This window comes from Erythrolamprus reginae, chromosome Z (assembly GCF_031021105.1).
Source record: "Erythrolamprus reginae isolate rEryReg1 chromosome Z, rEryReg1.hap1, whole genome shotgun sequence".
NCBI classification, from domain to species: Eukaryota; Metazoa; Chordata; class Lepidosauria; order Squamata; family Dipsadidae; genus Erythrolamprus; species Erythrolamprus reginae.
Window position 1 is genome coordinate 696261 of NC_091963.1, and position 27388 is coordinate 723648.

Sequence of the window (27388 nt, forward strand, 5' to 3'; positions counted from 1 at the left end):
GGAGCTGAGCTAGGGCAACAGCTCATGTGCCAGCAGATATGGCTCCGCGTGCCACCTGTAGCACCCTTGTCATAGGTTCCCCATCACTGATCTATCACCTGTTCATCCATTTGAGTAGGTGCTCCAGGTGTTTCGCATTGGTCGCAAGACTGCTATAAATGCTGATATTATTAGCCAATGGATCTGCCATTCATCTTCCACAGCTGATCGGAATTTGGGGGAGCTGAGAGGGCAGTGGATTTTATTTTGGGGGACCAATCTGTCGCTCCAAATGTACAGTGGCACCCTAGTATTTGACGGCCTCAACATTCGCTGAATTTGGTGCTCTACACGTTTTGATACGAAAATGCCCTGGTGCTCATCCTTTGATACTAGACACTGCGAAAAGAAAGTAGAAGACGCCCACAGAAGGACAAGGAGAGGTCAGCCATGCTCAGAAGCTCTCTGGCACAGGAACAGAGACGGATAGGAAGCTCTTCCCGGTTAAAATGAAAGGTCACATGGTAAATCACATGGTTTGTTGGCTACTCTTCTTTTTTTTAATCCTCATCATACCTCCTGGAACCAATTGAGAGCATCTGCACCAAGACAAATTCCTTCTGTGTCCAATCACACTTGGCCAATAAAATTCTATTCTATTCTATTAAGTACGAGTACCAAAGAATTGCCATATTTCACTTTTTTTTAAAAAGGGAGTTATGCTATTTCAAGGATTAATCCCCTCGGAGACCCTTCACGGTAGGAATTCTGCTTTGGTGGGCAAGCCACGTCTTTCTCACATCCGCTTCAGCGTTGCTGGCAGCATAACTGCGAAAGGAATTCCAAAGACATTGCGGTAGTAACTTCCTCCACGCTCGTCTTTCCCAATCTTTCTGGCTTCGTGGACCAACAGGGATGATTCCACGTGAGCAGCGGGCGAATGTAACCCCGCGTAAGTAGCAGGTGTTGTGAGGAGCCCATGGATTTTAAGGAGGATGAGCGGGGTCCATCTGGGTATCCTAGGCCAGTGTTTTTGCCAGCCAAGTCTGAGAGTGAGAGCGAAGGGGAGTTAGAACCTGGGGAACCACCAGAGACTGTAGAACCCCCAGCTATGGTAATGTCGAGGGGGACATTGAGGGTGCAATCTTAGATGGTAGAGTTAGAAGGATAAGAGACAGACATGAGTATCTCTATAGACGTAGATTCGGGCACTGAATATCTCTATGTACGTGTGGTCATCCCTGGAAATATAGAAAGGGGGGCTCAGGAGAAAACGGGTGTGGAAGATCAACTTTCATAAAAGGGAGAGTAGCAGCCAGCCGTTCCCGATCCTCAAATTCTGGCTTTGAATGGAGCTGGGAATTATTGACGGAGAATTTACGATCGTCTTTCGGGTGGCTTTCAGGACTGTGCCGGTAATGGCGGAATTGGCAGTCGGCCTGGCATTCCGTTGACCTCATCGCTGTTTCTTAGCAGGTTTAGTTCTAAATACAATTGTAAAAGGTTGCCTTTGCGTCCGAGCCTTGACTGTGCATTAATTAGTGGCAATTGACCAGCATGGGCAGAACAGCCTCGACATGCCTTCTCGCGTGAATGGAGACGTCCTTGCTGGCGCTCACATAAGTGGGCGTACGCGCTCGTGCTCACCCACTGCGGTGGCCCTGGAGTGAGTCGGGAGTTGTGGACTTTTGTTCCAGGGCAGAAAAGTGAATTTCCAGTCTCCCTCCAAAAACCACAAGAGGCCAATGTGAAGTTAGTTCTCTTTAATGTGCCTGTACACATTACAAAACACAACCGCGTATAAAAGCATCTACCGTACAGTCGAAAGGGTACAGCAGAGCTAAGGCCACTGGAGGCATCGTATGGGCACTAAACCCCAATTGGGAGGTGGGGGGGGAATGTGGGGTGACAGGGCAGGGAAGAGGGGCTCTGCACTGCCTTCCTTGCCCTTCCCCACTTGGAGATGCAGGGCCTCCGTTCGGAATACGTTTACTTAGCGATCATCAGGAATTACGACTTGCAAACAAAACGAGGACTAGCGAGCTGGATTTGAATTTCTGGCGGCCAGCAACCCCATCGCGGTCACATGACCACACCTTGACCCTCAGCCATATTTGTGGCATCTTAGGAACCCACCCTCCGTGGTTCAGTGGTGAAATCTACTTACCTTCTCTACCGGTTTGGAAGTGTCTTCGGAGAGGGTCAGCATACAAATCTAATAAATTATTATTATTATTATTATTAAGTGTGCCTTTTGCGTGCATGTGCTCACTTTGCTCATGTACGCACCACCGCCGTGCAAGTTTTCACCCTCTGCGCATGCACAGAAGGCTTTGCACATGTGAAGAGGGTTAAAAAATAGAAAATGGCTACATCCGAGGTGGGAGGGGCCTAGCACTGTCGCTGCTACTGGTTCTCCGAACCACTAGTGGCCGCCACTACCAGTATTTATTTATTTATTTATTCATTCATTCATTCATTCAATTTTTATGCCGCCCTTCTCCTTAGACTCAGGGTGGTTTACAACATGTTAGCAATAGCACTTTTTAAAAACAGAGCCAGCCTCTTGCCCCCAAAATCCGGGTCATTTGACCCACTTCGGAAGGATGGAAGGCTGACTCAACCTTGAGCCGGTGATGAGATTTGAACCGCTGACCTACAAGATCTACAGTCAGCCTCAGTAGCCTGTAGTACAGCATTCTACCTGCTGCGTCACCCTGGCTCTATATTCCTGAACCAGACCAAACCGGTAGCATTTCACCCATGCCGCGATTCACTCGACCACCGTTTTACAACCGTTTTATCCATAGGAACCACTTCCAGTTTTTGGCATAATTGTGCAGTGGTAAACAATGGATTCATGTGAATTTTGTAGTGTTTTAACAACCGCTGACAAAAATGTCGCAAATTGGTCACGATTGTGGGATACTGTGAACAGACTGTCCCGTTTTACAGCTATCGTAGGCAGGCTGTTGTGGTCGCAACTTGAAGGCTCCTGTAGCCCAACTCTCGGTGAACAGTCCATACGTCAGGAAATGGCCACGGTTACGAACACTGCGGAAGGGTTCAGCACGGCCCCATTCGGCCTCGGGAGCGAGGCAGCCGACCTCAGTGGGCGAGTCTCCCTACAAGCAGCAGTCCCAAATTATAAATAAGCTATTTCCTATGCGAATGGCTTGAAATTAAATGAACCCCGTATTCTAACTGCTCTTCCGGAACATTCCTCGTGTCTTTTCGCCAACTCGAATTCCCATCTTGGTTGATACTCCCAACGTGGCACCAGCATCGGCTCAGCACACACATTTAAATTTATAGCACCCACGCTGGGTCTTCGGGACACAAAACTCAACGTGATCCTAAACTGCCTCAGCTTGCTGCGGGAATTCTGCGTCCGTCCGAGGCCAGCACTGGATCCCTGAAGACCACCGTGACTCGGCTGAATCGTGGCCTGGGAAAGTAAGGTTGGGACTCTCTCCATCTTTACCAGGGTGGGGTGTGGGACACAGCAAGGCCCACAGTCCGTAAAACTGCCCTGAAGTCATGCTGGGCAGGCTGAAGGCCAAAACGGGGGGGTTGGGGTGTCGGCAGCATCCGATCCCTGGTCCTTAACCTCGGCTTGCAGCGACCATCGAACCAGTATTTGTGATCTCAGCAGGCAGCGTCCCTCCCCTTCTCTCCCTCCCCCTCACGTGCTGGAATAAATAACTATATACAGCAGAAATAAATATGACGGAGTAACAGTGCCCACTTTTTCACGCCTGCTGCGGCTCAATGGCTGAGGCCTTCGGGGGGAGGGGATGGGTTGAATCGATCCGGCTCGTTTCGCAACCTTTCCATAGACTTTCAAGCAAACCCCCCCCCCCCCATGAAGCGGTTAGGGAGATAAATTGGGGGGGGGGATAAGAAGACACTGGGGAAGCCCTCCTATTCCTTGCTCCCAGCTGAATCATTCAAGGACTCCTGCGTGGCCAGATTCAACACCCACCCAAAATTGACCGCAAAGCACCCGCCCCAAATTGACCGCTGCCGCAGGAATGGGGAAAATGATCCTGCCTGGCTCGCCAATTTCTCCCCGGTGTCCATCCGCTGTACATCTCTCCTGCATGGCTTGCCAAGCGTCATTCCCTGGTGTCCACCCACTGCAGCCCTTCCAGAATGGTGGCCCTGGCCTCTTGCCCCGCCTCGCCCCCAAAATCCAGAGAATTGGAAGATTCAACACTGTCCCCCTTCCTGTTCTTCCACCGGACAGAAAAGTCTGCCAATCATCTTCCCTCCACCGCTGGGCATCCAGAATCGGCTCAAAGGGAACGGGGCGGGAAGGGGTTTCTGGATTCTCGTCATCTGCTCACACACACGCCCCATTTCAGTCTCGCTTCTCGAGCACCGACGGTACGTAAACCAGGTTGAGTTCGCTGCCGAAATTGCAGACGATGGCTGCATTCTCCAGCACCAGGATCTGCCGGGCCGGCTGCGATTCGTTGCTCTTGCCCAGGTAGACGGTCTGCAGCAGGTCACCATAGCCGATGTCCCAGAATGAGACACAGCCTTGACCGCCAGTGACCAGAAGATTATCTGAGATCACGCCCAGGCTGGCCCCACAGCCCATGTCCTGCATAGAGAGCCGAGGGGGAAAGAGGGCGTCAGAGGTGGGGCTCAGGGGACGGGAATGGCCTTTGGTACCAACAGGCGATGTCAAACCTCCGAGTTTCATACTTTCAGGGGATCCACCACCAAATGTGACAACCTCAAGATCTGCAGCTGGATCCAGCCCAGAGGGTGCTTAGATCTGCCTGGTGAACAGTGAACGACTGGCCGGCGGTGCCTCCACCGGCAAAAACAGCTTGCGAGGGCTGCACACGACCCCCCCAGCTGCTTTTTCGCTGGCAGAGGCGCTGGGTGGGCTGGTCCTTTGCTGTTTGCAGGGCGGCCTTGAGGGGCCGAATCTAAGCACCCTGTTGGGCAAGATCTGGCCTGCAAAGCCTTGAATTTTATACCCCTCATCTTGACCAAGAGCCCCCAGTCCCTGGGCCATGGCATGGCCAGCTCGATGTCACTCATGTCAGGAGTGACAGGCCGAAGCCATCATTTCGAGTTAGGGGCTTTGGGCTGCCAGAAGTAGAAAAGTGCTATGGGAATTGGGGAGGGGCGGTTGTTGCATGAGAGGGAAAGATACTAGCCACAACAAATTCCTTCCAGAGGATTCAAGGTCATCCTTTGTTCAACAACAGCCGGAAGTACAGGGGTGGGCCGTGGATGTTGAGAGAAGCTGGAGTGGTCCACCTGATGAACTTGTGGGTGTGGGGACAAGGGATGAACCTTAATCTGGGTGGAGAACTGTACGAAAAGTTACTATTTGGTTGACTACAGTTCATAACCAACATGGTTCTGTTAAATTGGAATTTGGAAGAATGTTGAGGTTTGGGCTCTGATTTATTTCTCGGATGTTACTTGGAACACTGACCGGGAGCATCTGTGGCTTCTCAGGGGTGGGGGGAGAATGAATAACATTGAGCTGGTCACGTCACCCTGCCCCCCCCTCCAAAAAACACAGTTCTGATGTCCCTCAATGAAACTGAGTTTGCCACCCCTGATCCACACCCCCAGGCAGGGAACCCCACCTGCTGAATGGAGTAATGTTTGATCCCCAAGGCCCGGTCCCAGATACTGATGACGTCGTCCAGGCCACTGCTGATGACGCACGAGGTGGTGCATGTCAGGGAGGTCACATCGCCTCTGTGTGCACAGATGTGGCTCACTCGGCTGCCGGTCAGCACGTCCCAGAGGCAGATGGCACCGTCCTGGCCACCACTCGCCAACACCATGGTCTGCAGGGGGAACATAAAGAAATCAGGTCTACTTTTGTCCTTGACCCAGGGAGGGGATGGATGGGTGGATGGAAGGGAAAGGAATGAAGAAAGAAAAAAAAAGAAAGTAAGAAGGAAGGAAGGAAGGAAGGAATGGATGGAAAGGAGGGAGGGAGGAAAGAAGGAAGGAAGGAAGGAAGGAAGGAGAAAGAAATGGATAGAAAGGAGGGAGGGAGAAAAGAAAAGGAAGGAAGGAGAAAGAAATGGATGGAAAAGAGGGAGGGAGGAAAGAAGGAAGGAAGGAAAGGAAGGAGAAGGAAGGAAGGAAGAAATGGATGGAAAGGAGGGAGGGAGGGAGGGGGGGAGGGTGATAGAGAGGAGGAGGAGGAAGATGAGAGGTAGACCATAACGCTGGGATGGACTTTTAGTTTCAGAATTCAAAATTCAATTTAAATAAACCAATCCTCTCTTTTTTTCTCTCTCTCCCTCCCTACCTCCCTCTATGTCTTTCTCTCTCTCTCCTTCCCTTCCTCTCTCTCTCTCTATTGCTTTCTTTCTCTTGTTCTCTTTCTCTCTCTCTTGGTTTCTTTCTCTTTCTTTCTCTCTCTCTTGCTTTCTTTCTCTCTCTGAGCTTCGCGGCACACCTGACCATGTCTCACGGCACACTAGTGTGCCACGGCACACTGGTTGAAAAACACTGATGTATTCTACTCCAGCCTCCTTGCTCTAGCAGGAGACCGTCTATCATTTCACACAAGTGTCTGCCCAGTCTCTTCTTGAAAGATCCCCCCAATGTTACGACATGAAGCAGCCAAGAGCCCAGAAGAGCCGGTCTCTCTGAGGACGCCCTCTGATTTAATCGGTAAAGAGCTGGATGGGATCTTGGGAGGTCCCACCCCCTTGCACAATGCCCCTCCTCAATGCCCTCCAGCCAATCCCCTCTTCTACTGCCGGGGCTGGCAGCCGCCCCTCCACCACCCCCTCCCGGTTTTTTGTCACCCGTACCTGGTCTATGTAGACGGCTGTGATGGCGCCCGAGTGGCCTTGTAGGGTGAAGAGACAACAAGAGTCTTCTAGGCGATACACCTACGTGGAGAAGAACGGTGTTGAGCAAATGACCCATTGCTCCCCTCCTGGCTTGCCTGGTTTGCTAAAGGACTGACAGCACGCAAGACCAGAGGACCCCTCCAAGAGCTAACAGTTGTTGTTTGTTGTTTAATGACCTGTAATCCCTTGTGGGAGTGGAGCTGAGCCAACTGAATGGAACTGAGTGTTTACTGCCCCGATGCCCTTCCTGTTGCCCATGAGGAGTTTTTGTAGCTGGTATTATTATCATTATTATTTATTAGATTTGTATGCCGCCCTCTCTGCAGACTCCGGGCGGCTCACAACAGTATATTTTCCTTGTGCCGAAAGAGAGAGAAACATCAGCCTCTTACCTACCATCGAATTTACAGCCTCCTGATTATGAGGCAAGTATCTCAAGGTTTGACTACTGCAATGCTCTCTATGTGGGGCTACCTTTGAAGAGTGTTCGGAAACTTCAAGTTGTACAAAATGAAGCCGTGCGAGCGAGCGGTCATGGGCCTCCCCAGACAACATGCCCATGTTTCTCCAACATCCCGCAGCCTGCATTGGTTGCCAATTGGTTTCTGGACAATTCAAGGTGTTGGTTATGACCTGCAAAGCCCTACATGGCATTGGGCCAGATTACTTGCGGGACCGCCTTCTGCCGCATGAATCCCAGCGACCGTTAAGTCCCACAGAGTTGGCGTCAGGTCTAAAGTCATTCTATGAAGTCCAAGGTTGGCCTGACACAGTTTGGGAGTGAGAGAGAGATGCCACCACACACTCCTTTCTCCAGATGCCATAGTAACGAACACAGGAAGGAATCTGGAATCCTGCATAGCACTGGTCCTCATGACTGCACTTGTGGGTGTGGGGGTGTGAGATGGGGTTTTGACCCGGATGTCATCTAAGGGACTCAGAGTTGGAATGATTCCAATCGAATCCAGACATGGCCGTTCATAAATCTTACCCGGTGAGAAGCACAGGCGTGGAATTGTTTTATTTCTCGGAATGCTGTTTTGGTTCACTGACAACAATTCCAACTCTCAGTCCCTTAGATTACATCTGGGTCAAAACCCCATAGCACATCCCCACACTTCTCCAGGTCCCATCAACTAGACAATGTCGCTTGACAGGGCCCAGGGGAAGAGCCTTCTCTGTGGGGGGCCCAGCCCTCTGGAATCAGCTTCCCCCCAGAGATTCACACTGCCCCCACCCTCCTCACCTTTTGCAAGTCTTAAGACTCACTTGTGTCACCAGGCCTGGGGCAATAAGATTTAGACCCCCTGGCCAATAAATGTGATGTATGGCTGCAATTGAATTTGTTTGATTGATTTTAATATATTGGGTTTTTAGCTTAGTTTTTTAATTAATTAGATTTGTTTTTGTATTCACTGTTTTATATTGTATCCTGTGAGCCACCCCAAGTCTTCAGAGAGGGACGGCATACAAATCTAATTAATAATAATATTATTATTATTATTATTATTATTATTATTAATAATAATATTAATTAGATTTGTATGCCGCCACTCTCTGAAGACTTGGGGCGGCTCATAATAATAATAATAATAATAATAATAATATAATAATAATAATAATAATAATAATAATAATAATAATAATAATAATAATAATAAACCTCTAGGCCACTGCACCACTCCTCCAGGAGCTCTGCCCCAATATTGGCCCACAAAGGTTCTTTAGTTCTTCTTGAGAAGGTCTGGTGAAGCCATCTCACTTGCTTCTACCAGGCCAGGTTCAGAGTTCGAGACTCCCACAAGAACCTGGACATGTGGGTCCCGTCCCGTCCCTGCCCCCCTCAAGCCTTCCTTACTCGGAGAGTGTGGTCCTGGCTACCGGTCACCAACCGGCCGGCTGCGGCCTTCAGGGCGGTAATGGGTTTTTGGTGAGCGCAGGTCACGGTGTGGGTCAGCTGACAGGTGAGGAGGTCGCTGGCACCGTAGACTGGTGGGGACGAGAGGCTGTTCCGTCCTGGGGTGGCTTGAAAGAGAGAAAGAGAGGGAAGGAAGGAAGGGTGATTCACTCGTGTCCTGCACAAATGGATTCAGGGGACGCAGAGGCTGTGGAGGGGCCAGGCAAGTGTCCTGTGTTCCTAGCACCTGAGAGTTACAAGGCAATTGATGAGGGGTCAGGGTCAGTACAACCAGGGCCTTCTGCACTTCCTGGCATGAGTGAGTCAGCACTTCCTGTCAGGAATGAATCAGCACTTCCTGCCTTAAGTGATTCAGGGGAAGAGGAGGAGCCTATTCTGGATGCTCGGGTATGAAGGGCATCTAAGAGACATGAATGGTTGGCTAGGAGAAGAGTCACTCATGAATAGTACTGCTGGGTAATGAGTCACGCCCTCGTGGTATTTAGGAGTGAGCAGAGCCACACCCCAGTGCAATGAACAATGGATTATTCCGGCTTCCAGCTTCCTGATCGTTGTCTTGTGTTTGAAAGAACATTTTTGGCTTTAAGAAAGACTCTGAACTTCAAAGATTATTCCGGTGCCTCTTTGCTTCTGATTATTTCCAGCTGCGTAATTATTATTTGTGCTTTTCTGGGACTCCCAGGTAGAACTCCCCCTGCTGATTTTGGCAAAAGACGTTTAGATGCTTTTCCTTTATTCAAAAGACTTTCCTTGTACATATGTGTACATAATAAACCTTTTATTATCTACGTTTGTTGGTCTGAATTTGATTCCTGAGGGGCTTGGTGTTAGAACGTAACAGAAGGAGACAGAGAGAGAGAGAAAGAGAAAAGTAGAGAGAGAGACAAAGTGAGGAAGTAAGAATGAAGAGAGGAACAGAGAAAAGGAGAGAGAAAGACAGAAGAGAGGGGGGAAAGATTAGGCAGAGAGGGGAAGGGTCAGTGGAAAGAGAAAAAAGAGAAAGGAAGAAATTGAACAAGCACCGTTTCCTGAAAATGCACTAATTTCGCTCTGCGGTGGGTGTTTTATGCATCTGCAAGACTATTTTGTAAAATGCTCAGACAAGTGTAACACAAGGAATCTCGATTTAAAACCCAAGAGGATTTAGGAGCAGAGGAGAGTCACCCCAGCCAGCGTGCTTTAAGAAAGGATGGACTCCAACTCCCAGCATCCCCCAGCTGGCCTGCTTCACCTACCTGGGAAGGGAGAGTGGGGCGTGGACAGGGGGGTCCTCAAAGAATAAAAATCGAGGGAGCCGTTCAGCCTGGCAGCCACAATCCTGCTCCAAGGGGAAACACCAAGAAACACAACATGTCTCGGCTGCACATACAATTCAAATGTAATTTCAATTTTTCATCCTTTTTTAACAAAGAAATCCTCCATGATAGGAAGGACTGGAGTTTGGGGAGGAAAAGGAAGAGGAGGAAGAAGAAGAGAAGGAGGAAGAGGAAGGACCGTGGGGTTCGTGGGTCTCTCTGAGCTGGTGGTTCCCTTGCAGACATTTCATGACCCAACTATATCCATTATTATTAATTTTATTATATTATTTATTTATTATTCATATATATTATCTTATGTATATTACATTATTACATTATTTACTTATTACTTATTTATTACTTGTTTATTACTAATTCCTTATTTACATATACATATACATGTGTGTGTGTTTGTGTGTATGTATGAATGTGTGTGTGTGTGTGTATGTATGTATGTAGGTAGGTAGGTAGGTAGGTATCACATGTTTTTGCTAAATTTTTAAAATTAAGGGAGACTAGGATAGCGCTATTTCAGCCTTGTTCTGGCCTCATCAGCTTACTGGGATTTGACCCCGTGGCTTTGATCCGACAGAAAAAACATATATATATATATATATATATATATATATATGTCACGTTTTTGCTGAATTTGAAAATTAAGGGAGACTAGGATAGATCTATTTCAGCCTTGTTTTGGCCTCATCAGCTAGCCATACCCACTGGGACTTGAACCTGCAACCTTTGCCTTGTAAGGCAGAGAATTAACCTCTAGGCTACAGTATCCAATCCCTTCAGCTCTGCACCAGGGGAGGGTTACATTTTGTGTCGAATCACCCTGGTATATTGAAGGAACATCACAGCTCCTTTTGTGTGTGTGTGTGTGTGTGTGTGTGTGTGTGTGTGTGTGTAGGTAGGTAGGTAGGTAGGTATATATGTATCACACGTTTTTGCTGAATTTTTAAAATTATACCAGGGTGATCCAACAGAAAAAAAACATACATACACACACACACATTCATTATATATTAATATATTCATTATTTATTCCGTGGAGAAATATCGGTAGCTGAGGAAGCAAGTTGTGGCCAGTTATACTCATTTTTGCTTGACTCTGCCAGGCAGCGCGATCCGTCTTTTAAAAATATATACATACATGATTTTTCTGACTTTTAAACATTTTAAAACAAATCCCCTGATTTATTCTGTTTTTTTTCAAGAATTCCCTGATAATTCCCTGATATTTCCTGAACCGCTGATTTCCCTAATAATTCCCTGATTTCCCTGTTTTCCACCCTGTAAAAACGAATATATTAAAAACGAGCCAACTGCACTCCCTTCGAGAGCACTGGTGATGTTCCCTAGTTGGGTCATGAGATGTCTGCAAGAAACTCCCCCCAGCTCTGAGACCCTCCAGGACCCCCACACTTCCTCCTTGAGCTACCAATATTCTCTTCTCTCTGTATCTGAAACCCTGCAGGCCTGAGTGCGCAACCCCCCCCCCCTCCGGATCTTCCAAATCCTTACCTGTCACTCACGAAGACCAGGGAAGTGATGCCAGACGTCCCGTCCTCGCTGCTGCACTGCAAGGCCCCCTCAATGGCATCCCAGACCTGCGGAAGAGACAGAGGGAAGCCACGGCATCCAGGGGGGAATTGTCACCCCCAAATATTTGGGGGGGACTAGACAATTTTTAATTCTCTGAATCCCCTTTTCGTCACTTCCGACCCTTGGGGCTGACAGTTGCAAATTGCATTGTGCCTCATTTTATGACTAAACAAATGTTGTAAGTTGAAGTTATCCTATAATGAGTCCTCAATTTATGACTGTAACCGAGCCTAAAATTTATCTGGCTTAAGTGAAACATTGTCTGTTTTGGAACTTTGCTTCCCGCCGTTGTTAAACGAATCACTGCATTTGTTAAGTTAGTCAGCTGGTTGTTAAGTGAATCTGGCTTCGCAGGTCGTAAAAGCAGGTCGTGGGGCATTACTTTGATATCATAAATGGATCCTAGCGACTGGTGAGGTCCCAGGAATCAGCCTTCTCCAGGTCCCGTCAACTAGACAATGTTGCTTGGCAGAGCCTAGGGGAAGAGCCTTCTCTGGGGGGGGCCCCAACCCTCTGGAATCAGCTCCCAACCTCCTCGCCTTCCGCAAGAGTCTTAAGACGCATTTTATGCCGCCAGTCTTGGGCTGATTAAATCTTGGTCCCTGGCCAACAAATGGTTGTGTGATTGTTGTAAGAATGGATGTAACTGATTATTTTTTAATCAATTGAGGATTTTAGATAGCCATGTAATTCTATATTAATTGGATTAATTTTATTGTAAATCACTGTTTTTTACATGTTGCAAGCTGCCCCAAGTGTCCAGAGAAGGGCAGCATAGAAATCTGATTAATAAATAATAAATAAATAATAAATTCGAGTCACTGGCCAACCCGCTGAATTTTGATCAGAGAGGCTGCGACAGTCGTTAAAGCTGAAAAACATTGTAAAGTGAGGACTCTCCTTACCTCCAGCCTCCCGTTGCTCCGGCCGGCCAGAATGAGATTCCCTTGAAGTTCTAAACTCCAAACGGAGCTGTCCAGGTCACCCTGCCAGGATATTGGAGGGGTGCTCTTCCCCGTGACCCCGAAGGGCTCATCGCCCCCTAAACTGCACCGTCGCAGGAGGCATCCCGGGTCCTCACCGACTTGGGGCCACCCTCCCTTGCTCTGGGAGCCGCCCTGCTTAGCAACGGCAGAGGGGCGCAAGAACGTCGTACAGTTTGGGGGTCCCTCCTCACAGACTCTTCCCACCAGGCTGCCGAAGTCGTAGCCATCCGGGCGCCCGCTGACAGTGCGGAGACGGGGGCCCGGCGTCCCGCTCTTGGTTTGCTCCAAGAAATTGGTGTCGATCAGAGAAGAGAGATCGGGCTGGTCGCTGAAGAGGAGAGGCGGCAGCGGGCTCCGGGTCCGACGGAATGGGGGGCTGCCGTCCCAAGCGTCTTCTGGCCCACTGCGGCCGTCGGGGCTGTAATCCCAGCCGTCCTGGAAATCAAGGACACTGCTGCTGTTCTCCCGGGGCAGGCTGAAAAGAAGCAGAATGACAGAGTGGGAGGGACCTCTGGAGGGCATCTAGTCCGACCCCCTGCTCAAGCAGCAGACCGTTCCAGAATAATAGAATAAAGAAGGGGATTCTGGAGGTCTAATCCAGCTACGTTTGAGCAGGATGATCTGATAGAATCATAGAATAATGGACGGGACCATGGAGGGCATCTAGTCCAGCCCCCTGCTCAAGCAGCAGATACTTCCAGAATAATAGAATAAAGGAGAATTTGGAGGTCTAGTCCGGCCCCGTTTGAGCAGGAGGATCTGACAGAATCATAGAAAAACGAAAGGGAGCTTGGAGGTCATCTAGTCCAGCTTGCTGTTTGAGCATGAGATCTTTACGGTATCACAGAATAGCAGAGTTGGAAGGGACCTCCTGCTAGACCAGGAGACACTTACATAACCATAGAAGTGAGTTAGAGTGAATTTCCGGTGGTGACATTCGGCGGTGTAGAAGGAGGAGGACGACCTCTGTCCTTTGAAACTGCTTTGCTTCCCGTTTGGAGACCTTTCGAGGCACAGGAAGTTTGGAGGACATTGGTGAAGCAGAGGAGCATCCTGAGCGACAGCATTGTGAAGAGCAGCTGCCCGCTGAAGCGAAGGGCTCCCTCTTTAATCCAGTGTGAAAGCGCCCCGTCATGTTACTCTAACATGGCGGACCAGAAGCCGTAACTATCCGCAAGAGACTTGGGAGCAGAATTATTTAAGCAGTCTACGCCCGATCCGAGAGTGTGGGGTCCCACATTGGCTGCGGAGAGAATCATCAAGTGAGCGGTCTAAACTTTTATGGCAAAGAATGAAGCTCCGGACGGAACTTAGCGGCGACTGAGAAAGAGATTAGATACAAGGAAGGACTTGAATAAAACGAGAAAGAGTGAGCGTGCAAGAAAAGAGAGACGGTGAATAACGCTTCCGAAGGAGAAACAAGATAGGACGGATATTGGTGAACCGGGGATACGCCTCCAAACGAGTGAGCAGCGATTCCACCCGAAGAAAGATGGTGGAGCCCAGAGTTTTTATGGGAGACGACTGCTAGGGGAAAATGAAAGGAGACAACCTTGTGCACCAGACACGGACTTAATTCAGGACTAACGGAAAGTAAAAACCCAAAACCAACACTCCAGTGAACAGTGTAATACTAGAAGGAGGGGTGGAAAGGGAGGAAGTGGAGAAAAGCAAGAGTGGCGGATGACGAGGCACAAACATGTCAGAGCCGGTGCTGAGAACGAGGCCCAATATTGTGAACTTAGAAGAACTTTGAGATTTGAAACTTATATTGCTGGAGAAGTGGTGCAAAGTTAACCTCTGAATAAGTAACCATTAAAATTGTTACATTGCTAATTAGACTGTTATAATATTATTCTATATTAATTCGGGATCACCTTCTTTTCCTTCCTTTTCCTTCTTCTCTCTTCCTACTCACAAAATTTGTTAGACTATAATACCACCTATAATATTAACTTTTCATCCAAACTTTTTGCTTATTTTTAAAATAAGACATTTATAGACATATTGGTATAGTTGATTCTGCATATAAATATATTGAATAAATTAATATTTATAATACAATATAGACAAATATTTTAGAGTAAGTATATTATGATTGATATTTATTATTATACTATATAATAGTAACATTATTATCATATAGATAATATAATTAAATACTGTATATTAAGGTTAATTTATAATATAATTAATATTTATTAGATAGTACAATGATATATTTTTCATAGAATAATAATAGAGAATTTATAAACTAAAAGCCATAGACCAATAATAGATGTGCTGTTAGAAGAAATACATAAACTTAGTTAGAAAAATGTATAAGATCTATTGAATTTCTGGTATATTCAAATTATAATGATACTTATTAGTGGAATCATATATAGTCATAAATTTATAGGCATAGAGAAAGTAATTTTAGAAGGGGGGAAATATTAGTAACATAAAAGTATATATAATATATAAATACTGGATGGTGATTTGGGGAAGGATATATAAAATCTTAGGGGAACAAAATAAACTAATAAAGGAAATGTCAGCTATAACTACAATAACCTTGAGAGCAGGGGGAAAGCATCATCTAATCCTACAGTAGCAACAAAAAGCGCTCAATAGAAGAGATGTTGACCGTTGAAAAAAATAGGTGGTACATCAGTAATGTAGACAATGAATTCCACACTTGTAATGATGCAGGAAACCATGGTGAGACTGCAGAGAGTAATATCACAGAACCATGTTAAATTAAAATCAGATATTCAGAAACTAGACAAAAAAAAGGGAATTGATTCAAGGAGCAATCCAAAAAAAATGAAATATAAAACTGGTAGAAACAAAGACTGAGCAAATGGAGAAAAAGTTAGAAAAGATGGGCCCAAAATGACGACCGCCAACAAAGAATTAGAAAACTCCATGATACGTCTGGAAATGGATCAATCTTCCTATTATTTGCAGTTCCAAAATGGGATGGAAACCAAAGAAGACTTGGGAGGAATAATGGCAGAAATGATAGCGGAAGTCTTGCAGAAAGATAGACAAGAAATGATAAACGCCATCATTTACCCAGAGCAGTGCACATCAGGGTCACAAGGAAAAAAATTAGAGATACCATTTATAAAGCTACGAAAGAAGAACCAATGCTGTACAGGGAGAAAGATAATACCATATTTTCAAAGTATAAGATGCACCTTTTAGCATCTTATACTCCAAAAAAAGAAAGAGAGCTATAAAAGAAAGGAAAAACTAAATACCCACAAGGTAATAGGAAAATGCAGAAAGAAACTAAACTAATATCAATAAATGTGAAAGGATTAAATGACTTTGACCTTTTGTGTGCTGATTTTTCCCCGCTTTGAAACTAAACCAGAGCCAAGTGTGTTTCACTTTGTGGAAGAAGAAGGACTGTGAATTGCCTCACAGCTGCAAGCTAAGTATCACAGGACTGATAAGGGACTTGTACCAATTACCAGTTTGTTTGGAGACGAGGGCTCTTTGCTATACCAAAAGAGGGCTTGGGTTAAGGGAATTTTCATTATAAAGAACATTGTTTTGAATTTTCAAACGTGTGTGTGTGTCTGAAATTTGTACTTGTGCATTTTTGGGAGGAGTCTGCCAGAGAGCCCGACAGAACAAGTGGTAGGATTGGATTGATGATATGATGTTGAAGAGAAAGTGTGGGATGAAGATGTAGAACTAGAAAATATTGCAAGATAATGTACAAACTGTATAAATAGAAAAACAATATATACAAAAGGCGCTAGACTTGCTTCAAGAACTATTGTGACATATAAAATGTGAGATATTTTTTTTTACAAAAAGAACTTAGTTGGAAGGAACCTTAGAGGTCATCTAGTCTGACCCCCTGCTCAAGCAGGAGGCCTTTGACCATTCCAGATAAATGCTTGTCCAATCTTTTTTAAAAATCACCCAGTGTTGGAGCATCCAGAACCCAGGAAGACCAACAGGCAGGATGAGTCAAGGAACGGAACCACAATGCTGCCACTATCCCTCTAAACTGACTCCACTTGCACATATGACATTACCCATGAGATATTCTACTAGTTTGCCTGCTATGGACAGGTAGTCCTCAATTTATGACCGCAATGGAGCCCCCAAAAAATGTTGCTAAGTGAATTTTGTCCCATTTTACAAATCTGTTAAGTGACAATGATGTAAAGGTCGTATATTAAAATTAAAACTTTTAAAATTAAATTAAAACTATTATTACAATTAAAACTCAAACCACATGTTTTCTGAACAGTTTTTATCCCAGAGATATAATTGCACTTAACAGTGTACTAGAGGGTCACTGTCAGTGAACTGCTGGACAATACTACGTGGTCTGTTGTATGGATGTTGGATAGTTCAGGTGGGAAATTGTGGCGGGTTGACCATGTTCTTTCGGATTGTGATGCATGTTGAGATCGGTCTTGGGCGTCATACGAATTTCGCTGCATGGGTGCACTGTGCATATACATACAATGACAATAAAATATTTTATTTTTTATTTATATGTGAAAAATGATCATGTCCTTTTTTCAGTGCTGTTTTGGCTTCCAACGGTCACTAAATGAAGCGTTGTAAGTCAAGGACTACCTGAAATATGGAGAAACACCTCGCAGGAAAGTTTGTCAAATAGATTTTGCACCTTTGCATACGTCAGTGTTGGCGAGCCTTTGGCACAAACATTAATGCTGACATGTGACATTTGAGTAAAATGTTGGAGACACCCAGAAAAAAAACGATTCTTGAAAGCACACTCTGCTCTCGCGCAATTTTCCTCAACTGCACAAAACCTGCTCTCAGTTGCACGCTCCGGAAGATGTACAAAAGGGCCGTTGCTCTCACACGACCTCAAGCGTCTCTGAAAATTGTGCGAGAACCGTGTGGGTTGCCGCCAAAGAGCATTCTCCGAAGTTGTTATACGAATGAGGGTCTTGCATGAACCGATGTAGTTCTGGGTTGACTGGTAGCCAATGCACCTGAACGTGTTGGTTATGACCTTTAAAGCCCTTCATGGCATTGGACCAGAATATCTCCGAGACCGCCTCCTGCCGCACGAATCCCAGCGACCGATTAGGTCCCACAGAGTGGGCCTTCTCCGGGTCCCGTCAACTAAACAATGTCGGTTGGCGGGCCCCAGGGGAAGAGCCTTCTCTGTGGCGGCCCCGGCCCTCTGGAACCAACTCCCCCCAGAGATTAGAACTGCCCCTACTCTTCCTGCCTTCCGTAGACTCCTTAAAACCCACCTTTGCCGTCAGGCATGGGGGAACTGAAACATCTCCCCCTGGGCACGTTTAATTTATGCATGGTATGTCTGTGTGTGTGACTGTTAGCATATGGGGTTTTTTAAATATTTAAATATTTTAAATTTGTCTGATTGCTTATGATTTGTTTTTACATGTTGTGAGCCGCCCCGAGTCTTCGGAGAGGGGCGGCATACAAATCTAAGTAATAAATAAATAAATAAATAAATAAATAAATAAATAAACGTACGATTGTGGGAAGCAGCGCGATGCATAGTTGTTAGAGGGGAAATGTTGGCGGTAGGTTAAGGGGAACAACCAGGCTGGGAACCTGAGATCAGCGGCCGCCGTAGCGAGACTCACCCTTGCTTAGGAATTACGGTCAGGCAGTCACCCGTCTGTGCATCCCACACACGGATCTGGCCCACCAGACAACAACTGACCAGCAGCATCCCATCGCTAGCCAAGCATTCGATGTCCTGCAAAACAGGTCAAGAAATCAGCAAGAAGTTGTCGCGCTGGGGTCAGAAGCAAACAAGGCGGCCCTGGGCTCAAAGCGTTCGCCGGTGACATCACCGCCACTGGCAGGACACCAAGTAAAGGCGTTATTTCGTTTCCTCGGCAGGAGCTGGAGCTAAAGACAAGGACTCAACCGCAGCCATTAAGTATGAAAAAGAATTGTACGTCACTTTCTTCAGTGTGGTTGTTAACTTCAAACGGTCACTAAATGAATTGTTTAAGTCACAGATTCCCTGCATTAGCTTGCCTTTAATTCGTATTATTTTTCTATTAATTTTACTATTTTAGCAATAGTAATAGGAGAGGGGAGGCATAATAATAATAATTATTATTATTATTTATTGGATTTGTATGCCGCCCCTCTGTATAGACTCGGACAAACCAACAAACAAACATTACTTTATCCTTCTATTTGATTCTATATTTTACATTATTTTATTCTTCTATTTTGATTTTATTATTCTAGTCTATGTTATTTTATTTTATTGTATTCTATTGCATTCTGTTTTATAGTATTCTATTGTATTCTATTTTATTGTAATTATATTGTATTATTTTAAATTTTATTTTATATATAATAGAACATATAGAATATATAAAATATATTCTATTTTATTTATGTTATTTTATTGATTTATTTTCATTTATTATATTCTTCTATTTTATTTTCATTATATTATTTTATTATTCTATTTTATTTTTATTTTAATATTCAATTTATTTTAGGTTATACTATTTTATTTTAATTAAATTATTTTATTCTATTTTATTCAAATTTATTCTATTTTACTTTGTATTTTCCTTTTTATATTATTTTATTTTTCTTTATGTTTTATTTTTGTTTTATTGTTCAATTTATTTTATGTTATATATTCTTCTATTTTATTTTAATTTTACTATTTTATTTAAATTTATTTTTCATTTTATTTTTCATTTTATTCAAATGCTTGTTATTTTATGGTTTGATTTATCCTTACTTGTAACCTTCGCTTGTGAATGTAATAAAATCACTACTACTTACTTCGAGTGCCTCCGGCTGTTCGCACCTGACATGCCCCAAAGTTGTTTCTCTTTTTTCCCTTGAGTCATTTCTTCAAGCTTGGTAGAGCCACTGAAGAAAGCTCCAGATGCTTTTTCAAAAGGCAACTGACTTTCCTTGAAGAGGTTTCCCTCCTCACCTGAGAAGCTTCCTCAGTTCTGAGTGAAGACCTGAACTGTTAGTCGGAATGGAGGGAGCTTCTCCGGATGAGAAGCGAAACCTCTTCAAGGAAAAAAAAATCCAAGAAAGTTTAAGACGGCTCCTGAAAATGCACCGTTGCGACAACCATGACCTGGATGATTGAGAAGCTAAGACTGGGAGCTAAGACACCCCTTTGGCTTAGCGTCATCACCTCCGCGTGCCCAACGCAACCCTCACCATCAGGTGGCCTCGGAGGACCAGCGGGATGATCTCCGTCTCGGGAGGCGAGTATCCATAATCATCGCAGGGGAGGTCCCCTCTTCGTCGCCGACTGTGGGAGAGCCCGTTCTGTCCGTAATTCTTCGGGCACAAGACTTTGTAGAGACAAAAGAGGAGGAGGACCAAAAGGATGCCGGACGCCAGGCCAAGGGCCGCTACCCTGGAAGGAGAGAAGAAGACGTCAAGAGACCGGAAGCCTGTTTCTCCATATGCCGAAGATCGTAGTAGGAACCAAAAGATGTTTCAGGTGAGGAGAAAGTAGCCCAGATACACGTAGTCCTCGGCTTACAACAGTTCATTTAGTGACTGTTCTATGCACGGCCCTTGGGGTAATCCACTGACTCAGAAATCCCTTATTTTATGATAAAATCAAACTCTTTATTTGAGAAAAGCACCCATAACAAGAAGCAGATTTTAAACAGAAAGGAAAAAGGAGTTAATTTTCTCTTTGGAACCAAATATCAACAATGTTCGGGAAAGGCGCCAAACTTGGCCTACTCAGCATTCCTTGGATAACAAAGTCCATGTATTATTTAAGCCTATGAACTGTGCTCACCGGAGTCCTGGCCACAAGCATCCAGCAGAGAACGTGTGTTATTGAGGCAGAAATCATGGTTTTAAAACCTTGTTCAATCACACCCCCAGTCCCACATCTCTTCCACTGAACGACGCTGAAACTCCACACCCAACTGCCCAAGATCCTTTGCCTTTATACTGCCTGGAAGTGACATCACACCCCAAAGAGGCTCAGCCAATACACTTTCACTCTGCAACTCCTCTCGCCTCCTGAGCAATCTTCTCTAACGAGGGTCTATCCACTGACTTTCCACTCTCATGTCTTCCTCATCCTCTGACTGGGGCCACTCCCCCATTGTCACACCAGCCCCCTCTAGTGGTTCCTCAGGGTCACTCAGGTCACTTTCTCCTTCACTCTCTGCTTCCGCTGGCAACCCCGCGGGTCCAAGGTATCTGACATGATCTGAGGTGGACCAGGAGCACTCACAACACCAACCAAAGTTACAAATGCAGTGAAACATCCATTTTTGACACTTCTATGCCTGTCTCAACACTCCTACGGTTACGTGATCAAAATCCGGACGCTCGCCAACTGGCTCGCACTTCCAACGGTTGCAGTGTCGCGGGACACGGGTCACGTGATCCCAGTCTCCTATATCCAGGAGATGCCAGAACAACAAGGAACCTGTTGCGATGGCAGACAGATTCCGACCACGGAGAAGTGTCTGGGGCCCTACAGGCTGTGTTTGGTGGGAGCTCAAAACACCACGACTGGTGTTGTCTTGGATTAAACGGGACACCGCCCCCAGGATTATCTCACTCACTTATAGAGGGTGACGTCTTGCGGGCTGTGTCCTCTGGGCTTCTCTTCTGACAGCCGGTCCGCCTGCTCTTCTTTCACGACGCCCAATGAGAAAGAGGACTGGTACCGCTTGGCTTCGTGGGGATGACGCGCCTCTAAGGCCTCTTGGGGGTCCAGATAGAGGGTGACAGGGATGACCGGAAGGATGCTAATGTACCTGGAGAAAGAGAAGAACTGATTGGAGAAGGAGACGCCCAAGGGAATTCTGGGTGGAGGATGCTGGGAAACCAACCCCTCCAGGAGGATTCTTAAAGGCAGATGGCGGGAACTCAACGTCCCAAAGGTCACCATCTTCAATCAGAGTTCTGTCCAACAGAGCCCCTGAACAGCCACAATCCAGAATTCAGAAGATAGAAACATAGAAGATTGATGGCAGAAAAAGACCTCATGGTCCATCTAGTCTGCCCTTCTACTATTTCTTGTATTTTATCTTAGGATGGATCTATGTTTATCCCAGGCATGTTTACATTCAGTTACTGTGGATTTACCAACCACGTCTGCTGGAAGTTTGTTCCAAGTATCTACTACTCTTTCAGTAAAATAATATTTTCTCACATTACTTCTAATCTTCCCCCAACCAACCTCAGATTGTGCCTCCTTGTTCTTGGGTTCACTTTTCTATTAAAAACACTCCCCTCCTGAACCTTATTTAACCATTTAACATATTTAAATGTTTTGATCACGTCCCCCCTTTTCCTTCTGTCCTCCAGACTATACAGATTGAGTTTCCTGATATGTTTTATGCTTCAGACCTTCCACCATTTTTGTAGCCCATCTTTGGACCCATTCAATTTGAGACTGTCAGAAATCACTACCCCTAAATCCTTCTCTTCTGAAGTTTTTGCTAGCACAGAACTGCCAATACAATACTCAGACTGAGGATTCCTTTTCCCCAAGTGCATTATTTGACATTTGGAAACATTAAACTGCAGTTTCCATTGTTTTGGCCATTTATCTAGTAAAGCTAAATCATTTGCCATATTACAGACCCCTCCAGGAATATCAACCCTATTGCACACTTTGGAGTCATGGGCAAATAGGCAAACCTTCCCTACCAAACCTTCCCCTATGTCACTCACAAACATATTAAAAAGAATAGGACCCAGAACAGACTCTTGTGGCACACCGCTTGTAACATAACACATCCAAGACCTGAGAATTCTCGGCGAGATCCAAAAGTGACATTAATTTCTTGAAGAAGGCAGCCCTTTTGGTGGCGTGGGGCCTGCGTGGGACGCTCCCCATATCCTGAAGTTTACAACTAATTTGGTCCACCATGGGAATTTTGAAAAGTTCACACTTCAACTCCCAGAATTCTCAGGTGAGTCAAGTGACCAGGTATCATTACAATCACAGAGTAACCAGCTAATGGAAGGGTTAATAGGTGAGCAGAGTAATCCTTGTTTACCAAGGTTGTGCACACACAGCAACGTTCAGATTGAGGTGAGTTGTGGCACTCAGCCACACATAGTTACACTAGCTTGAAATAAAGTTTACTTTGAGAAATAACATCTTCAGATAAACAGTCTAAAGTCATATACAGTGATACCTCGTCTTACAAACCCCTCGTCATACAAACTTTTCGAGATACAAACCCGGGGTTTAAGATTTTTTTGCCTCTTCTTACAAACTATTTTCACCTTACAAACCCAGAGCCGCCACTGGGATGCCCCACCTCCAGACTTCCGTTGCCAGCGAAGTGCCCATTTTTGCGCTGCTGGGATTCCCCTGACGCTCCCCTCCATGGGAAACACCAGCTCCGGACTTCCGTGTTTTTGTGATGCTGCAGGGGAATCCCAGCAGGAGACTCCCAGTAGCGCAAAAACGGGCACTTCGCTGGCAACGGAAGTCCGGAGGTGGGGTTTCCCAGCGAGGGGAGCCTCAGTGAAATCGCAGCATCGCAAAAACACAGAGGTCCGGAGATGGGGTTTCGAGAACTTCAGTGTTTTTGCGATGCTGCGATTTAACTGATGCTCCCTTCGCTGGGAAACCCCACCTCCGGACTTCTGTTGCTAGCGAAGCGCTCATTTTTGCGATGCTGGGATTCCGCTGCTGGGATTCCCCTGCAGCATCGCAAAAACACAGAAGTCCGGAAGTGGGGTTTCCCATGGAGGGGAGCGTCAGAGGAATCCCAGCAGCGCAAAAACGGGCTCTTCGGCTGGCAAGAGGGGTGAATTTTGGGCTTGCACGCATCAATCGCTTTTCCCTTGATTCCTATTGGAAACACTGTTTCGTCTTACAAACTTTTCACCTTACAAACCTCGTCCCGGAACCAATTAAGTTTGTAAGACAAGGTATCACTGTACATAATAAGCCAGAATAACAATCCAAAAATCATTAAGTACATAGTCTTTCTCACCAGTTGTCTTTGTCATAATCAGCAATGATATTAAGCCCACACACATTTTAGCTGATATACATAACTACAATACAGAGAGATTGCAGAGCTAACCTGAATAGCCATTAAAAAAGAGTAGTTTAGACAAAGAGAAACAAAGAGAAACTCAGAGAAATAGGCTATGAACTCTATCTCCCTCTTGTGGCAGCCTGCAACACCTCAGCTAAACAGACATAGCTCAGTTATAACACATATGGTTGGTTTGTATATATTGCCAACCCAACCGTTATGGACAGAGTTCTAACAAAAGGGGCCAACAAAAACATTTCCCACCAACGGTCAAGGCAAGCAATTACTATATAAACATACAGCAAACCCCACGCCTTCTAGCACTGATGATGTTTGCTAGATGTATAATGAAATGTCTACAAGAAAGACAACTAAGGTCAAGGTCAGATAGCACTAGGGGCCCCACAATACTTTTGTTCCTTCACCTCTTCGCTGCTCCCCAAATCCTACTACCTTCTACTAGGTTAACATCTGCAAGAAAACCACTAGGCTGAAAAAGCAACAAGGGACCTCCACAGTCCTTCCTCCCCCCCACCCTCCTTCTCTCCTCCTCCACCCTTTCTTTCAGCACTGATGATGTTCCCTAGTTGGGTCATGAAACATCTGCAAAAACACCACCCCACTCAGGGATCACCAAAGACCCCAGTCTAACTCATTCTCCCCCCTTTCTCCTCCTCCTCCTCTCCACAACCACTCCCTTCAAGTACTGATGATGTTCCCTAGTTAGATCACGAAACGTCCACAAGAAAAGCACGGAGGCCAGAGAACATCAAGGACCCCACTGTTGTCTTCCTCCTCCTCCTCCTCCATTGCTACAAACTTCACGCCTTTCTAGCACTGATGAGATCACATAGTAGGCTCATGAAACAGCCACAAGAAAACCACCTGGCTCAGAGATCACATAGGACACAACAGTTCTCCTCATCCTTCTCCCCTTCCTTCCTTCCCTCCCCTCGTCCCTCGTCCTTCCTTCCTCCCCTCTCCTCGTCTTCTTTCCTTCCTTCCTTCCTTCCTTCCTTCCTTCCTCCCCTCTCCTCGTCTTCTTTCCTTCCTTCCTTCCTTCCTTCCTCCCTTTCTTCCTTCCTTCCCTTCCTTCCCTCCCTCCCTCCTTCCCTCACTCCCTTCCCTCTTCCCTTGTCTTCCTTCCTTCCTTCCCTTCCTTCCTTCCCTTCCTTCCTTCCTTTCCTTCCTTCCCTTCCTCTCTGTACTGAGGATGCTACCTACCTGGGCCACGAAATGTCCGCATGAAAACTACCCAGCTCCGAGACCACCAAAGACCCCGCCACCCACCTTTTGGCCAGGGTGATGTTGTAGTAGCTGAAGAGCGAGGGCCAGTGGCGAAAGGAGAGTTTCCTCCAGAGCTCTTCGTCCTCTGCGCCCCAGGTCACTTCGGCCTTGGCGCCCACCTCCGGGTGGCCCCTGCTCCTGGCATTCAGCGGCTCCTCGGCGCGGCGCTCCCCCTCTTGGCGGCGCGAGGACTCCGACGTCTGGTTTTCCAAGAGCTGCGGCGGTGGGGGCTGCACGGGATCGGCAGAGAAGACCGAGAGGGACAGCTTGGCGTCTCTGGTTGGAAGGACCTCCCCCGGGACCGGCAGCACAGGCAGCCCCGCCTCGCCCAGGGGGCTCTGCTCCGTGACCTGGGAAGCCAGGTAGAGGCGGACGCCCGCTGGATCCGTGTAGACCAAGATGCCAATCCAGACCACCGTCCCAGTCTGTGGGGGGAAGACAAGTTTATATCAGTCCCTTAGTGTGACATTTATCCATCACACTGGCTTTAAGAACGGTGGACTTCAACTCCCAGAATTCTCTGGTCAGCACATCTTAAAGCCTCTTCCCTCAGGGATGAACTACACTACAGAGACAGACAGACAGACCGACCGTCGGAAGATTGAACCTGGAATGCCGTCTCTTGGGAGGAGTGGAACAGGAGGGTCTCCCAGGGTCCAGAATCACAGAATAAAAAAGTTGGAAGGCACCGCAAAGGTCATCTAATCCAACCCCTGCTCAAGCAGTGGACCGTAGAGGACCGCTCCGGACACCAGGTGCTCCGATCTCTCCTTCACGCAAACGCTCCAAGCCCAGATTTATTTGCCCCTCGAGGGGCGTCCGTCATGAACGTCGACTGGCTGCAAACCAACCTTATGAGGGAGGGTCTCCCCCGTCTCCTTCCATTCCCGCACACATCCGGCCACGTTTTTTGTGGCTCTGGCACTGAAATGCCCCTGCACTAAACAACCAGCCCCTAGTGCAGAGGTCCCTGGGGGGGTGGGAAGGGCTGGACACCCCCACTCCCAAGGTCCTTGTGCACACACACCCCCGAGCCTTACCATGATGATTCTCTGGGCCAATCGCGTCCGGGCAAAGAAATACACGACCCTCAGCCGCTTAGGGAGGCGGAGGTTACGGAGGGAGGAGGTCTGGAGGTTGATGGTATGCATGGTAGCCGGGCGCATGGCGGGCTGCCGCTCGTAGCGTGGACTGCGGGTGCCGGGTTTGGGGGGCGGGAGGCAGGCTTCGGCGGGAGGACGCTTGTTGAGATCGGCCAGCTGACAAAGGAAGAGGAGAAAAGAGCCCACCCACAGGTCAGAATCCGGAAGTCTCTCTCTCTCTCCCCTCAGGGAGGAGCTACAACGGTTGGAAGGGACCCTTGGAGGTCATCCAGTCCAACCTCTGCTCAATAGAATAGAATAGAATAGAATTCTTTATTGGCCAAGCGTGATTGGACACACAAGGAATTAGTCTTTGGTGCATATATTATTATTATTATTATTATTATTATTATTATTATTATTATTAATTAGATTTGTATGCCACCCCTCTGCGAGGACTTGGAGTGGCATATGCTCTCAGTGTACATAAAAGAAAAAGAGACATTTATCAAGAATCATGAGGTAAAAAAACACTTAATGATGGTCATAGGGGTCAAATAAGCAACGAGGAAACAACCAATATTAATATAAGGGGCGTCCATAAGTGCCCCCGTGTGCCTTTCGTCCCCTGTCCAATTGTCTCTCCTTTCTCTCACCTATCATATATATTCTCTTCCTTTCATATCTCCTCTCCTCTAAGTTCACTTTACCCTTATATATATTACTACATGTCTATTTTTCTTCCTATGTATTTGTGTATTGGAGAAATGAATAAATGAATAAAATAATAAAATAAATAAATAAATCATAAGGATACAGCAACAAGTGACAGTCACACAGTCCTAAGTGAGAGGAGGTGGGTGATAGGAATGATGAGGAAAAAACTAGTAGAAATAGAAGTGCAGATTTATAATAAAAAAATTGACAGGGTTGAGGGAATTATTTGTTTAGCAGAGTGATGGCGTTTGGGGGAAAACTGTTCCTGTTCAAGCAGAATAATAATTGGAAGGGACCTTGGAGGTCTTCTAGTCCAGTGTTTCCCAACCTTGGCCACTTGAAGGCATCTGGACTTCAACTCCCAGTTTGCTGGCTGGGGAATTCTGGGAGTTGAAGTCCAAATATCTTCAAGTGGCCAAGGTTGGGAAACCCTGGTCTAGTCCAACCCCCTGCTTAAGCGGGAGATGCTGACACCATTTTCAGACAAATGGCTGTCCAATAACTTTTTTTTTTTTAATATCGTGGTAACCAAAACTAGATGTCATGTTCCAAGGGTGGCCTTACACCGTGACGCAGAACCTTTTTCCCCTCGGGGGCCGAAAGAGCGTGCTCGCGTGCTATCGCACATGAGCGAGTGCCCACATCCATAATTCAATGCC

At 46.3% G+C, this 27388-nt stretch overlaps 1 protein-coding gene across 2 annotated transcripts in view; it reads right to left on the reverse strand.

Moving 5' to 3' along the window:
• Positions 1 to 1727: 1727 nt before the first annotated feature.
• SCAP (SREBF chaperone) overlaps positions 1728 to 27388 on the reverse strand; it is a 47842-nt gene continuing 22181 nt past the window's right edge. The window contains exons 12-23 of one of the 2 annotated variants that reach the window (XM_070729339.1): positions 25971 to 26189; positions 24934 to 25355; positions 21199 to 21393; positions 19817 to 20018; positions 18244 to 18359; positions 12557 to 13112; positions 11571 to 11656; positions 9984 to 10066; positions 8689 to 8855; positions 6789 to 6869; positions 5598 to 5804; positions 1728 to 4588 (exon numbers count right to left, since the gene is read on the reverse strand). In XM_070729339.1, the coding sequence (XP_070585440.1) occupies positions 4343 to 4588; positions 5598 to 5804; positions 6789 to 6869; positions 8689 to 8855; positions 9984 to 10066; positions 11571 to 11656; positions 12557 to 13112; positions 18244 to 18359; positions 19817 to 20018; positions 21199 to 21393; positions 24934 to 25355; positions 25971 to 26189 (2580 nt within the window). In that variant the 3' untranslated portion in view covers positions 1728 to 4342. Of the gene's footprint in view, positions 4589 to 5597; positions 5805 to 6788; positions 6870 to 8688; positions 8856 to 9983; positions 10070 to 11570; positions 11657 to 12556; positions 13113 to 18243; positions 18360 to 19816; positions 20019 to 21198; positions 21394 to 24933; positions 25356 to 25970; positions 26190 to 27388 lie in introns of both variants that reach the window. The other variant, XM_070729338.1, reaches the window with a different exon arrangement.